The 13113-nt window shown below is 38.8% G+C and overlaps 1 protein-coding gene across 1 annotated transcript in view; it reads right to left on the bottom strand.

The window, feature by feature from the left end:
- Usp24 (ubiquitin specific peptidase 24) overlaps nt 1-13113 on the bottom strand; it is a 137399-nt gene that overhangs the window by 10461 nt on the left and 113825 nt on the right. The window contains exons 56-62 of the mRNA XM_013022271.1: nt 11112-11208; nt 8734-8850; nt 7662-7754; nt 6271-6373; nt 5401-5522; nt 4403-4516; nt 2309-2374 (exon numbers count right to left, since the gene is read on the bottom strand). Of these exons, the coding sequence (XP_012877725.1) occupies nt 2309-2374; nt 4403-4516; nt 5401-5522; nt 6271-6373; nt 7662-7754; nt 8734-8850; nt 11112-11208 (712 nt within the window). The remainder of the gene's footprint in view (nt 1-2308; nt 2375-4402; nt 4517-5400; nt 5523-6270; nt 6374-7661; nt 7755-8733; nt 8851-11111; nt 11209-13113) is intronic.

The following is a 13113-nucleotide window of genomic DNA, read 5'->3' as shown; positions in this document are numbered from 1 at the left end:
TTTGTAAGGTTTTGCTTTGTTACAGACAGCTGGATCTGTTTCATTTGTCTCTTTATTTTCATGTTTTTGTTTCCTTTTCTATTTGTCAATTGTGGAACTTGAACTCAGGGCCTGGGCACTAACTGTCCCTGAGCTTTTTTGCCCAAAGCTAGTGCTCTACCACTTTGAGCCACAGTTCTACTTCCGTTTTCCGGCGGATAATTGGAGATAAGAATCTCATAAACTTTCTTACCCAGGCCTGCTTCAAACTGCGATCCTCATTCAGGTCTCAGCCTCCTGAGTAGCTAGGATTTCAGATGTGAGCCACCAGCATATTGTCTGGGTTTTGACAATGAACAATGTAACAATGTAGTGAACTATCTAGGTTTGTTACTGATGTATTTGGACAATGCATGGTCCTTCTAAAGTTTGTAAAAGTGCTAGGACCAAAAGAAGAGCCAGAAAGATGGGCATTCATGATAGATTTTTAAATTTCAAGCCAATTCAATGCTTCTTCTGAGTCAAGGCATACTACTAAGCACCAGGAATCTAAAGGGAACACAATCCTCTTTTCTATCTCTGGTATTGGCACTCCTAGCAAGCATTCTACCACTTAAGCCAAAGCTTTTGCTTTTAGTTATTTTTCAGATAGGGTCTTGTACTTTTGGCCTGGGATCAAGATCTTCCTACCTAGCCCTTCCATGTGGAAGCTGGGATTATAGGCACATACCACCACAGCTCGCTTATCGAGGAGGGGAAATGCTAACTTTTTTTCCAGGCTAGTCTCAAACCCTAATCTTTCTGATCTCTACCTCCCAAATAGCTAGGATTACAGGCCTGTGCTACCATACCTGACCTTCCTCTCTCTAGAGCTTCTGTGCTAGCCTCTCACATCAGCTCATACCATTTATCGAATTTGATTTAGTTTCCCTTCCCAAAGTACCTCTTGATCTGTCCCTTCCTGAGCTTTCACTTCATGCCACTTCCTTACTGTTAAACTTGTATCACACTCAAGATTATTGCCAGATCCCAGCTTCCAAGATCCAACCAGAGAAATTCTGCTATCCCAGATTCAGGTCACATCATTTTCCTACTTAAAAAACAATTCTATGGAGAGCAGGATTGTAAGCTATATAACTATCGAGGCAGGGAAGATGACCAATGAACAAAATGGGCTGAGTCACAGACAATGCAAAGTGGTGGTGAGGATGGTGGAAAACTACAGACATAGGCCTCACCTAAAATGGTCACTGCTTCTGGTGGCCATTATACTGACTAGATTGCATGATTTTTTAGTATTGGTGGAAATTCAGAAAAAAGAAAAAAGTACAGTTTGGGTCAAACAGAACCAGTGTACAGATGGGAGCTGGCCCTCAAGGCCTTGTGTATAACCTGTGGCCAACAGAAGTTGATGCTTTGGCATTGGTAGCAGAATCCTTTTATATCCTAGTTTGGGTTTGTCTTCTAAAACCCTACCTAATTCCCACTCTTTCCTCTAGTCACACCTCTCACTTATAACTCACAGAGCTCCTCAGGATCTGGAGGAGAGCCTGGGACACAAAACCAGTCATTTGGCAGGTAAGGCTCAGCTGTAAATCCTACATTACCCAAGGAAGGACTTTAGGCCAATCACGTAGTATTTCTAAATCTCTATTTCCAATAGTACTGTATTTTGCTGATTGTAATTGATTCTCCCCGCCCATCCCCTGCATTATAACTGCCTTTTCTTTTTACTTTGTTGGTCCTGGGGTTTGAACTTAGGGCTTGGGCATTGTCCTTGAGCTCTTTTGCTCAAGGCTAACATTCTACCACTTTGAACCACAGCTTCACTTCTGGTTTTCTAGTAGTTTAATGGAGATAAGAATCTCATGAGCTTTCCTGCTTGGGCTGGCTTTGAACCATGATTCTAAGATCTCAGCCTCCTGAGTAGCATGAGCCTTCAGAGCCCAGCCATAATTGCTTCTTCTTAAGATTTAGTGGACTGTAAAGCTAACAATTTACCTCCTAAAGTTTATACCTGGAAACATTTGTTCTTAGCAAGATTCATCTCTTACTAGGAAGGCCCCAGTAAGGATTAATCGCCAGCCACCATTCTCTGACTCTGTACAATTACTGCATGTGTTCTGGCCTGACTTCATTAAATTCAAGCAGGTGCAGGTTTACTGCTGCTTATCTCTAATCAGTAATGAATGAAGGACACAATTGATATGAAGAAGACTCAACAAATGCAGATCAAATAAACAGAAAATAAAAATAGAAGGACTAGTAATTCATAAACACATACTAATAAATATCTAAGTGTAAGTGAATCAGAACATTTATTACTTACAAGTATCTCATGAAGCAGTTGGAAGGTATTCTTTAACTCATGAGGTGGAGCAGTTTCTAGTTGATTCTGAAATTTGTTTGGAAAGAATAAAAATTCCAGAAACTTTACAATGGGAAGCCCATTTGATTGGTAATCAAAAATTATTGGAACCAAACCCTAGTTCTATTACTGGAAGCCTCTAGGCAAGACAATTCCCCTCTCAGGTTCCTTAAATACTAAATCTGGGACAAATAACTTTTAATAAGGCTCTTTTAGTTCAATAGTCCATGACACTTGATCAATAATAAAGGAAGGTGAAGAAGAAAGGAGAGAATTTTAAGCTATTGAACAAACTTAAATTTATGTATGGACATATCTGATTTTGCTTTTAGAATATGTGAGTGTAGGTAATAGAATAATTGAGGCAAGCAAATATTAAGGATAGTATATTACAAAGGCATTTTATTGAATAAAAACATCTGCTAAAACGCACTACATGAAAAGAAGATTCATAAAACTCACATTGCTTTGTACATTTTAATGTTTATAAACATCTAAGGTATGAGAAGGTACTTCATTCTTTTTTTGTTGTTTTGTTTTTTTTTGTTTTTTTTGGGGGGGGTCCGGTTGTGGGGCCTGAACTCTGGGCATGGGCACTGTCCCTCAGCTTTTCAGCTCAAGGCTACCACTCTACCACTTGAGCCACAGCGCCACTTCCGGCTTTTTTTCTTTTTGCTTATGTGGTGCTGGGGAATCGAACCCAGGGCCTCATGCATGCAAGGCAAGCGCTCTACCACTGAGCCACCTTCCCAGCCCCAGGTACTTCATTCTTAATGTTTATAAACATCTAAGGTACGAGAAGGTATTTCATTCTAACAGCAATTCCAAGGTACCAGAGCATAACATACTACAACTCACTACACACTCTCAGTATGTGAAGTCAAGTCTTTTTCTCATTTTGCAGAGGGGAAAACTGCTCAAGGTCATAAATGCAGGAAACAGCTAAGAGGGAGACTTAATCACCTCAGAAGAGTTCTGTACAGAAAAAGCTGAGGGCAGAGGATTCCTTATAAGAGCTGCAAGACATAATCCATTAACTACCATATATCATTATTATAAAGTACAGGATAAAATATTCTGATGCAATAGAATCTCTGTGGGAAGAATCTAATTTATATATATGCATAGAGAGCACAGAAGGAAACCTATCAATATGACAATATTGTTCCTTGGGACAAAGTGGGGAAAAGGGACAAAAATGACTGGTAGTAGTCAAACTAGGCTTTGGCTTGGCCTTGTGAATTTAAATTTAGTAATATATCATCTATGAAAAGCTAAAAAAAAATAGTGCTCAAATATTTTTCCAGGTACACCTAGGAAGGCAGTAAGCAATGAAGTTAGGAACACAAGCTATGCAGCTATATTCCTAGATTCATCTCACCCCCACTGCTACTGATGAGCTGCAGGTCCCTGGCTAGTTATTCCCTGTGACTCACTTTCTTTAAGCTATGAAATGGTAAGAACACTATCTACCTCATAGCATTACTTGAGAACTAAGTGAATTAAATCTGTTGTAGCATCCAGCAGGTAGAATGATATTACTATGATGAGTGATGCTTCAAAATTAATTATTATTTTAGAAAGGGAGAAAACCCTACTTATGATTTTTAAAACACTGCAGTGGAGGGAAAATGAAGATTGGAAAACAATTTTACACAGTCATTACAGGATTACTATGCACTATAATGGCTAAGTAGATTATAGTATATGAAAGGAGAAAATATACTCACTGATAACTCAATGACAGGAAAATATTTACAACATTAAGTGAAAAAAAATACAACTACAGACAATAAAATCCCAGTTATGTTACAAAATATGAATAGGAAATAAGAGGACATAATAGAGGACAAATTAAAAGACGTTTTCTGATCATCACTGAATACCAGGATTATGAGTTCCTAATTCTTCACTTTTCACATATAAACACAAATCACTTTTGTAATTAAGAAAACAATGTTATTAATGACCAGCTATTTCCTAGGACTAAAGGAAGACTCTCCTAATATGTCACAGAATGCTACCAGCTTTCATTAGGTTAAACTGAGATTGTACCTTAATAAAATGCAGCATGGTGAGAGAAAAATGCTCATTACAGAAACAGCAGTACACCACCATCTCAATGAGTGCTAGGAGTGAGCCAGTCAGCTCTCGCAATGCAAACATGACCTAGGGGGAAGGACACAAAAGTACAGACTTAAGAACATCAGTACCACAAAACAGTTTCCAGTTACAACTCTATGAGCATGCAGCATAACTCTGTCATATGTGCACCCTTCTCCCCCCAGGAGTTACTCATTAATTTTTAAGGACAAATGCCCTTGAAAGATTAATTGCTGCGAGTTCAACAATGTTAAACCAAAAAAAATAGTACATCATTGTGGTTGTCATTTAAAAGTGTGATAAGGCTGTCCACACTCACATATATGTAAATCAGGTTTTAGAAAGAGGACATCATAGGAGGGGTAACTCTGGGTGTAAGGGGAGGCTTAGGCTCAGGACAGACACAGAGTCTGTACTCAGAGGGCTGAGAGCGGCCTTCTCTCACTCCTAGATTTAAAAACACATATGGTTCCAAGTGGTACTAGTTTAGAATCAGGAACTAACAAAAGATTGGGAATAACTCACCCTGATATGATGATAATGTTAACAGGTGAAGTATAATTTTATGTCCTGCTACATTCTGGAGGACTACTTGCTGGACTAGACTTGGAAGTTTAGTCACTGGAAGGATTAGATCGGAAGGAAGAACATTCTCTTCTTATATGTAACATATGTATGTGGTACTGGGTATGGAACCCAAGGCTTTGTACATGCTAGTGATAGACACTGAACCCAAGGCCTTGTACATGCTAGGAACAGATATTGCATACTCTACCACTGACCTATATGTCTTCATCCTATTTATTCTGAGTTTGACATAACCATAGAAAGGAATCATTTCTTCTCTTAACAACACTCCTCTTCAGGGTGAGAAGCAAAATACAGCAACAAGTAGATACTTCCTCATATAGAACAACATGAAGAGAACATGGCTTGAGCACAGTACCTACCTCTAACAGGTAAGGCTTCCCTTCTGACAAGAACAGCAAGGCTTCTACTTCCTCATGGAGTGGCAGCAGAGGGCTTGAGGGAGCAATGCTAACAGGTGGCCGTTGTTTAAATATGCCAGGAGCTTTAGGGACCAAACAAAACCTGTCATACTTGGCGTTATTTTACAAAGCAAATATCCACAGAGCAATGTGGCTCTCAAGATTACACACACACAACTGCTGAAATCTTATCATCTGATCTTTCAGTCCAGTGGGGAAGTAAGGTACCCTTAAAAGAGAAAATGTCTACCTATTTCCTTCAAAGCAATATGTTTCAACTGTAGTTGTAGACTCTCAAGTAAGTCCCACACAAGACAATTTTTCAGAGGTGAAAATATAAATAGTACATGAGAAAATACCCAAAGCTGCTACTAAAGAGTAACTGAACAAGTCTTTTTTTGTTCTTCAAATAACTGTCTCCAAAATATCCATGTTAAAGCTTCAACTGATATAGAATGGGTTATCTCATTTTTATATGCAGTGCTGAATAAACTGTGAATTAACAACTTTTAACCCTTAGAGTCTTACAAATACAGGCAGGGGTGTGACTCAAGTGGTAGACTGCTTGCTTAACAAGTACAAGGCTCTGAGTTCAAACAACCCAAAACTAAACAATAAAGAAACCAAACTTATTTACCTTTCTCAGTTTCCCTTATAACAAACTAATAAGATGAGGTTTAACATGATTAAAACAAAACTTTAAATGTCTTCAAGTATCAAATAGCCAAGTGAGAAACAATATTCATTCAGTTGCAAACATTGATACTTTCTATACTAGACAAATTCAGCATTTCTTTGTTTCAAATGTATAAAAGATTTGGCAATACTCACCAACATTCCTCTGAGAAGAGACATCTGAATGCAAGACAAGCAATGCTACTGTATTATGGAGATTCCCAAATTCCCGTGCTTGTGCTGAGCTCCATCGGCGTATCTAACACCAGAGAAAATAAAGCATATTAGTGTTTTACATAGGTGTTTTATCTAGCTCATGGTAGACTGGTCCATGATTATTTTTCAATGACCACAGAAGAGGTCAATATTAAAAAAAGTGAGGTTTTTAAACTATCTCCAGACATATTAATTCACATTTTAAAACAATCCATTTGTGTTTACAATTCAGTCCCTGAGTGCTCTCATAAATTTACAGGTATTTTCTAGTTCCTTGGCTAACTGCTGTGCTGTGTGAATACAGGCAGCTTCTCCATAACAATAACTGATCTCCTAGTCTGCTTCATTTGTGATTGTGAGGACAAAATGAAATATTAAAAATGAAAATGTGTCGAAAGTAATGTGTCCTATAAGCACAAAATAATATTAATTATATGTGCAGGACAAATACAGCGAGTTTAATCATCAGTGTCAATAGAGTCCAGGGGCAGCAGGGTGATGTGCCTGGAAACTGAGGAATGTAAGTGGCAAGTCTCCCTGGAAGAAGGAAAGAAACCTCTGCTCAAACAATGCACAGCACACAGAGAAAAGATTTTAGCTTTGAAACCTTCATAGTTGGGCCTAAGTTCTTGACCTACCAACATATTCGTTTTTGTGACTGTCATCACTGCATACCTCTGTGCTGTACTTTTTGTCTTGAGAATGGGATGAAACTATTTTACTGAACTGAATCTAAAGGACAATACCACAAAGTGAACAGGTGTGTCAGGTCATAATACACTGCATACATCATTACTTCATATTAGTATCTTAAAATCTATCAAACAGAAAAGAGACATATGAGACTTTTAAACAGAGGAGAGTCATGTGTGGGTATATCCAATATTCTTTCTATAAAACTTTCATTTGATTAAGAGCATTGTACCTATAACATCTACTTATAGTCACCCAGTATCATAAGTGCATTTCAACGATCAGCAAAGCATTCCTACTAACTCCCGGGAGGAAGGAGCAATGCTACCATTTCCTGGGTCTTTTCCATCTTCACCTTCTCTGTCAGAACTTTTCCTCCCCGGATACTCACACTTCCTACTGTGATGGAGATTGATGGATAATCACTTCCATGGGTTATTATCAGACTCAATTCTTTTTTTTTTTTTTCAGACTCAATTCTAAAAGAAGTTATAAAGTGATTGATTCCTCAAAATGTTAAAGCATACATAGTAGTAGTTAGTGCTTGGGACTTATAAAATAAAAAATATTGATCCTCTACAAAAAGAAACCAGGAGAAAATCAGGGTACTACACTGAGAATATGAAAGCAGTCACTACCTGATTGTTCTGGCGATTGGTCCCAAGAAGGAAGCTGATCATGTGTCGGAGTGCTGAATGCCTCAGAAGAAGATCTCCAGCCCTAATACCTTGCTGTCACAAGACATTGAGAGGAACAAATTACATTTATTCAGACAAAAACTTCATCTATCCTTCCTCATTTTTATTTTTTGCTAATACTTGGGTTTGTACTCAGGAACTTGTATTTGCTAGGCAAGTATTCTACCACTTAAACCATGTCCTCAACTCGAGTCACCATTGCCGGGCTTCCCATCTTTTTACTGTTTTTGGATAGTATCTCATGGTCCGAGACTAGCCTGTCACCATAATCCTTCTACCTATGCTTCCCATGTAACTGAATGAATGACGGCATGTATCAGCACACTTGGCTTGCTGGTTAAGATGAGGTCTTACTAACTTTTTTCCCAGGCTCGCCTTAAGTTTCAACTGTCCCAATCCCCACCTCTCCAGTGGCTAGGATTACAGATATGAGCCACTGCAGTGTGCCCATTTGTTTAAAAAAAGTTAGCTAAATAGGAAGTTTTAATATATTGTTGCATGCTGTAAGTTAAATATAGCAAGTACTTAAGCATTAAAATTTTTCTTAACTCAGGAGGCTAAGATCTGAGGATTGTAGTTTGAAGCCAGTCTGGGCAGGCAAGTCCCTGAGACTCTTATCACAGAAAAGTCTCTAAGTGGTGGTATAGCTCAAGTGGTAGAGTATTACCCTTGAGCAAAAGGAGCTTAGGGATATTGCCCAGGCCCAGAGTTCAAGGCCCAGGACTCGGATGGGGATGTGGGGGTGGGAATATTAAGCCTCACATTAGTCCACAATAGCTACTATAGTTAACCACTGGTGTGAATGTAGGCTTCCACTATTGTCAGTGAGTAACTACACTTGCCTCTATCAGAAAGAATTCCTGTAAGTGATATGAACCCTCAAATTTAGATGTTTAAGAACCACGAAACACACATCACAAAGAGTCTATTGAGTAGTCCAATTTTTCCATGTATAAAATTTCTTCAGATTATAACCTCTTTGTACTAAGGGAAGATTATTAGAAAAAATTACCTTTTGTACAAAAGTGTTGAACAGGAAAAAATACTGAGCACAATTTTTACAATTCTCTGGGACATCTTTATCCAAAAGAGCAAGAAGTACTTCCAGTAACTGATGAAGGCTTTTTAACTGGTTCGAGGAAAAAGGAAATTACAAAAAGAAAAAGGGGAAAAAAAGAAGACACATTTGTAACAGGATTAATTTGAAATAAACCACTTTAAGAACAAAAGGAAACTGATATAATTCAGTCAGGTTAAGATGATTTATGCTTTTTGTAAAGTAAGAACAGAATTTCCAGTTTTACCTTTCAGCAAAAGATTGGTATCATAAGCAAGAACTAAAGGAAAACCTACTTTCATTTCCTGAATCTCAGCGTCAAAGGCATGATCTTATTGCCTAGCAGTGACATTTTCTTTAGAGCCAATTTTATCTATGTCTAAAAAAGGTGGCATGTTCTGGGTTCCTATTTCTGAATCCCTCCCTCCACTAGACTACTTCTTCACATAGTCACAGATGCAAAGAATAAAACACAGACACAGGCAGAGGGGCTAGAAATCAAGCCAATGGAGAGCATGGAAAGCAACAGCCTGACAGGATGACAACGGCAATACTGACTCAACTGGGAACTTACTTGAAAGCCCGCTGACGCCTCATGGAAAGCTTTGAAAAACATTTTTATTTGTTTAGAAACCATTTTTGGTTATGACATTGCTTCTTTTTCCCCTCCCACCCAAAATGTTTTTTGGACAACTCTCTAGAATTCCTCAGTGACCTGAGCATTAAGACCAGGCTTACTACTTTTATTAGCTTATTCTTCTGAAGGTGGCATTCATAGACTTCCATCCATCCTATCACACCAGTTAGGTATGGTAAAATTTAGCAGCTATATAGCACTTCATTTTCAAAGTACTTGGCAGTATATAAAGTGGGTGGCAAGAGGCATCATTTCCACTATGGGGAACAATAAATATGAACATTATTGAGGTGGGTATCAGACAGAATTTACTTAGGCAAATGGCTTTGGCAAATGGAGTCACCACCTTCCCTGTCTACCACTTGTTCTTCTATCTAAGAGGCTGGTAGGTGCTATGGCCAACATGGAGGCTGCACTAAATCTAATCCTTCTTTTTTCCTTTGGTTGTCTGGTAAAGGGGAGGAACAAGCAGAGCAAGAGTCCTTATGTTAAGGACTCTTGAGACACTTCAGGAAACTTCCACAGGGTGTCTCAGAGCAATGGTATTCAAAGGTCCGAAGCAGCTCCCAATGACCAACTTTAGATACCTGGATACATCCAGGCTAAGGTTTTGTTTGAACAATGATTCTGATATTTATGTTAATGGAAAACTTCCTGATGATTCTTGGAAGTGAGTCAGTTTCCCAGGACCTTCCTCCTAAAGGGCATATTTTGGTATGTTCATTTTGGAATGAGTAAAGCTCCTGAGCTTGTCTGGTCTAAAAGTGCACACTAGAATAAGCAATGCAGAGGGAATTAAGTATCTAAGTACTAGGCACTATATAGCTGGTACATTCTCCTAAAAGGACAGGCTCAAGGCTACACAGCAAAGCCACATTTGAAGTTGAAGCAATTCCTATAATTTGTATTTAGTTCATTGAAATACACTAGATCCAGCCAATGTTTGTGAGGAGCCAATTTGTTTTACAAATAACATTTTTCAAAGTTTTCCATGTAGTGTCAGCTGTTTGAAACAGCAAACTTGGGAAGTAACTGCTGTACTCATTAGGACTTAATAACATTGAATATTCAGATTTACAATGTATGCCATTTATTTTCCTAAGACACTTTAGGGACTGTGAGAATAAATGTCATAGCTTGTTTTAACACATAGATGTGGCACTGTGAACTAGAAAATATGTTGTAGAAAATAAGGTTAGGAAGAAGAAAAAATTCAGAAGCAGAGAAACAAAGCTTTGGGAAATAACAGAGACCAAGAAGAACTACTATGGCAGTGTCCTTGAATGAATGGCATTATTTGATTTGATTGCTAACAGTAGGTTTTGATGAGGACAAAGCTATGAGGAAAGATAAAGCCAGGGGTGGCTCAACATGTCTAGACTAAAATGTCTAGACTCAGGTTAGTCTCGGTTCAGAGATCTAACAAAAATTCTCAACAGTGGTGTTCTGGAGAGAAAATATTGAAGCAGACAAAAACAAACCTGAACTCCCAGCATACTTTGATTTCCAGAACATGAGGAAGGGACAGAATGCCTTCTGCCCTGTTATATTATCATAAAAATCACTACAGAGCATTCATGCTTGTCACATGACAAAAAGCCCAGACTCCAATTCTAGGTTCTCTTTCTTATTATGTACACCGAGAACATTTGGCAAAAACAGAACGCAAAAATGAAAACTTCAAAGCGATACTGACCTTATCCTGATAAAACAAGGCACTGTCTAAGGTCTTCTCCAGAATGGTGGCCACAGCAACTCTCACCTCCCTTACACTGCACTCCAATAAGAAAATTCTAAAATAAAGAAAAATAAGATGTAATACAGAGTAGAACTATGGAACCCACCTAATATAGCCAATAAACAAAATGAATACAAGATGCTAGTTCAGCACTCACAGGCCAAGTGGTGTTTCTGAAGTCATGTTACTACTGCTTACTCTACACACTCTTAACACTAAATGGAACCAGACTGATGAGGCCTTTAAAAGGTAACAGGCCCAGGGCTGGGAAGGTGGCTCAGTGGTAGAACCCTTGCCTTGCATGCATAAAGCCCTGGGGTCGATTCCTCAGCACCACATAAGCAAAAAGAAAAAAGCAGGAAGTGGCGCTGTGGCTTGTCAAGTGGTACAGCGCTAGCCTTGAGCTGAAGGACAGCGCCCAGGCCCAGAGTTCAGGCCCCCAAAAAAACAAAAACAAAAACAAAAAAAGGTAACAAGCCCAAGCGCTCTGGTAATCTTTAGCTCTGGAGCTCAACTAGACTCAGGTAAACTCTTTTGGGAAGATAAACATTAGGGAGTCCAGTGTATTTTGTATCACAGTACACACTAGCAGGCACCAAGAAAATGTAAACAGATTCAGGATGGGGGGATTGTAGCAGGCAAACAGTGGGTCTCCCCCAAATAAATTGCAAAAAAAGACTGTGTGGAGATGGGGGGCGGGGGTAACAAAGAATTTACCAAAAATGAAGAATCTCTTAAGATTCTCTCTGTTAACCTTGCTGGGTCTGGATCTGTACACACCCAATGGTAAAATAGGTATTTCTGAGATGTTTTGTGGAAATATAAATGTGGAAGGGGGTTTAAGATGGTATGAAAGAATCACTAATTTGTTTGGTGTGATAATTAAAATGTGGCTACTTATTTTTTTTAAGCTTTACATAAAATTTACTTTAAAATAAAAGAAAATAGCCAATGTAGTATGTGAATGTCAGAGAACTGGTACAGGTAAATGACAGTGAAAAATTGGAGCTGGGGATGGGTATGTAAGAGAGTTCATTTTTCTGTCACTTTTATGTATGCTTCAGAACACTTAATAGGAAAAGCTCTCAAAAGATGTAACAATGCACCCATCATGTTAGCAATTTTAATTCCTTTAGATGAATTTGCAATATTTACTATGAATTGAATATTTTATAATAACTGCACTTAAAGCTGGGTACCAGTCATTATCCTAGCTACTCAGGAGGCTGAGATCTGAAGACCTTGGTTTAAAGCCAGCCTGGGAAGGAAAATCTATGGGAGTTTGTTTTCTTTTCTTGGTCAGTCATGGGGCTTGAACTCAGGGCCTAGCACTCTCCCTGAGCTCTTTTTGCTCAAGGCTAGTGCTCTGTTGGTTAACTGGAGATAAAAGTTTCGTGGATTTTCCTGCCTGAGCTGGCTATGAACCGCGTTCCTCAGATCTCAACCTCTTGAGTAACTAGGATTCTTACAGGCATGAGCCACTAGCATCCAGCATTTATTTATAACACTCTCATCTCCAACTAACCACAAAAAAGATGAAAGTTGATCTGTGGCTCAAATGGTGGACTGCTAGTCTTCAGCACAAAAACTCAGGGACAGTGCCCAGGCCCAGAGTTCAAGCCCAGGACTGACACAAAACAAATAAGCACCCAAAAAACTACTTAGAAAGCTGCCCATAAAAAGAACTATGTGTATTTTAGATATGAGACCCTTGTCCATTGTATGGTAAAGATCTTCTCCCAATCCGTGGGCTTTCTATTGATTTGCTAGCTATGTCCTTTGCCATGCAGAAGATCTGCAACTTCATGCAATCCCATTTGTCCAACCTTTCTTTGATTTGTTGTGTTTCCGGGTCTCTATTATAAAGAAAATTTTGGCCTGCGCCAAGGAGACCTAGGGTTTCTCCTATTTCCTCCTGTAATGTTTTCAGAATGTCTGCTTTTACTCCAAGGTCTTTGAT

Source organism: Dipodomys ordii, unplaced genomic scaffold, assembly GCF_000151885.1.
Source record: "Dipodomys ordii isolate 6190 unplaced genomic scaffold, Dord_2.0 Scaffold61, whole genome shotgun sequence".
Taxonomy (NCBI): domain Eukaryota; kingdom Metazoa; phylum Chordata; class Mammalia; order Rodentia; family Heteromyidae; genus Dipodomys; species Dipodomys ordii.
This window is presented reverse-complemented; position numbering and strand designations above follow the sequence as displayed.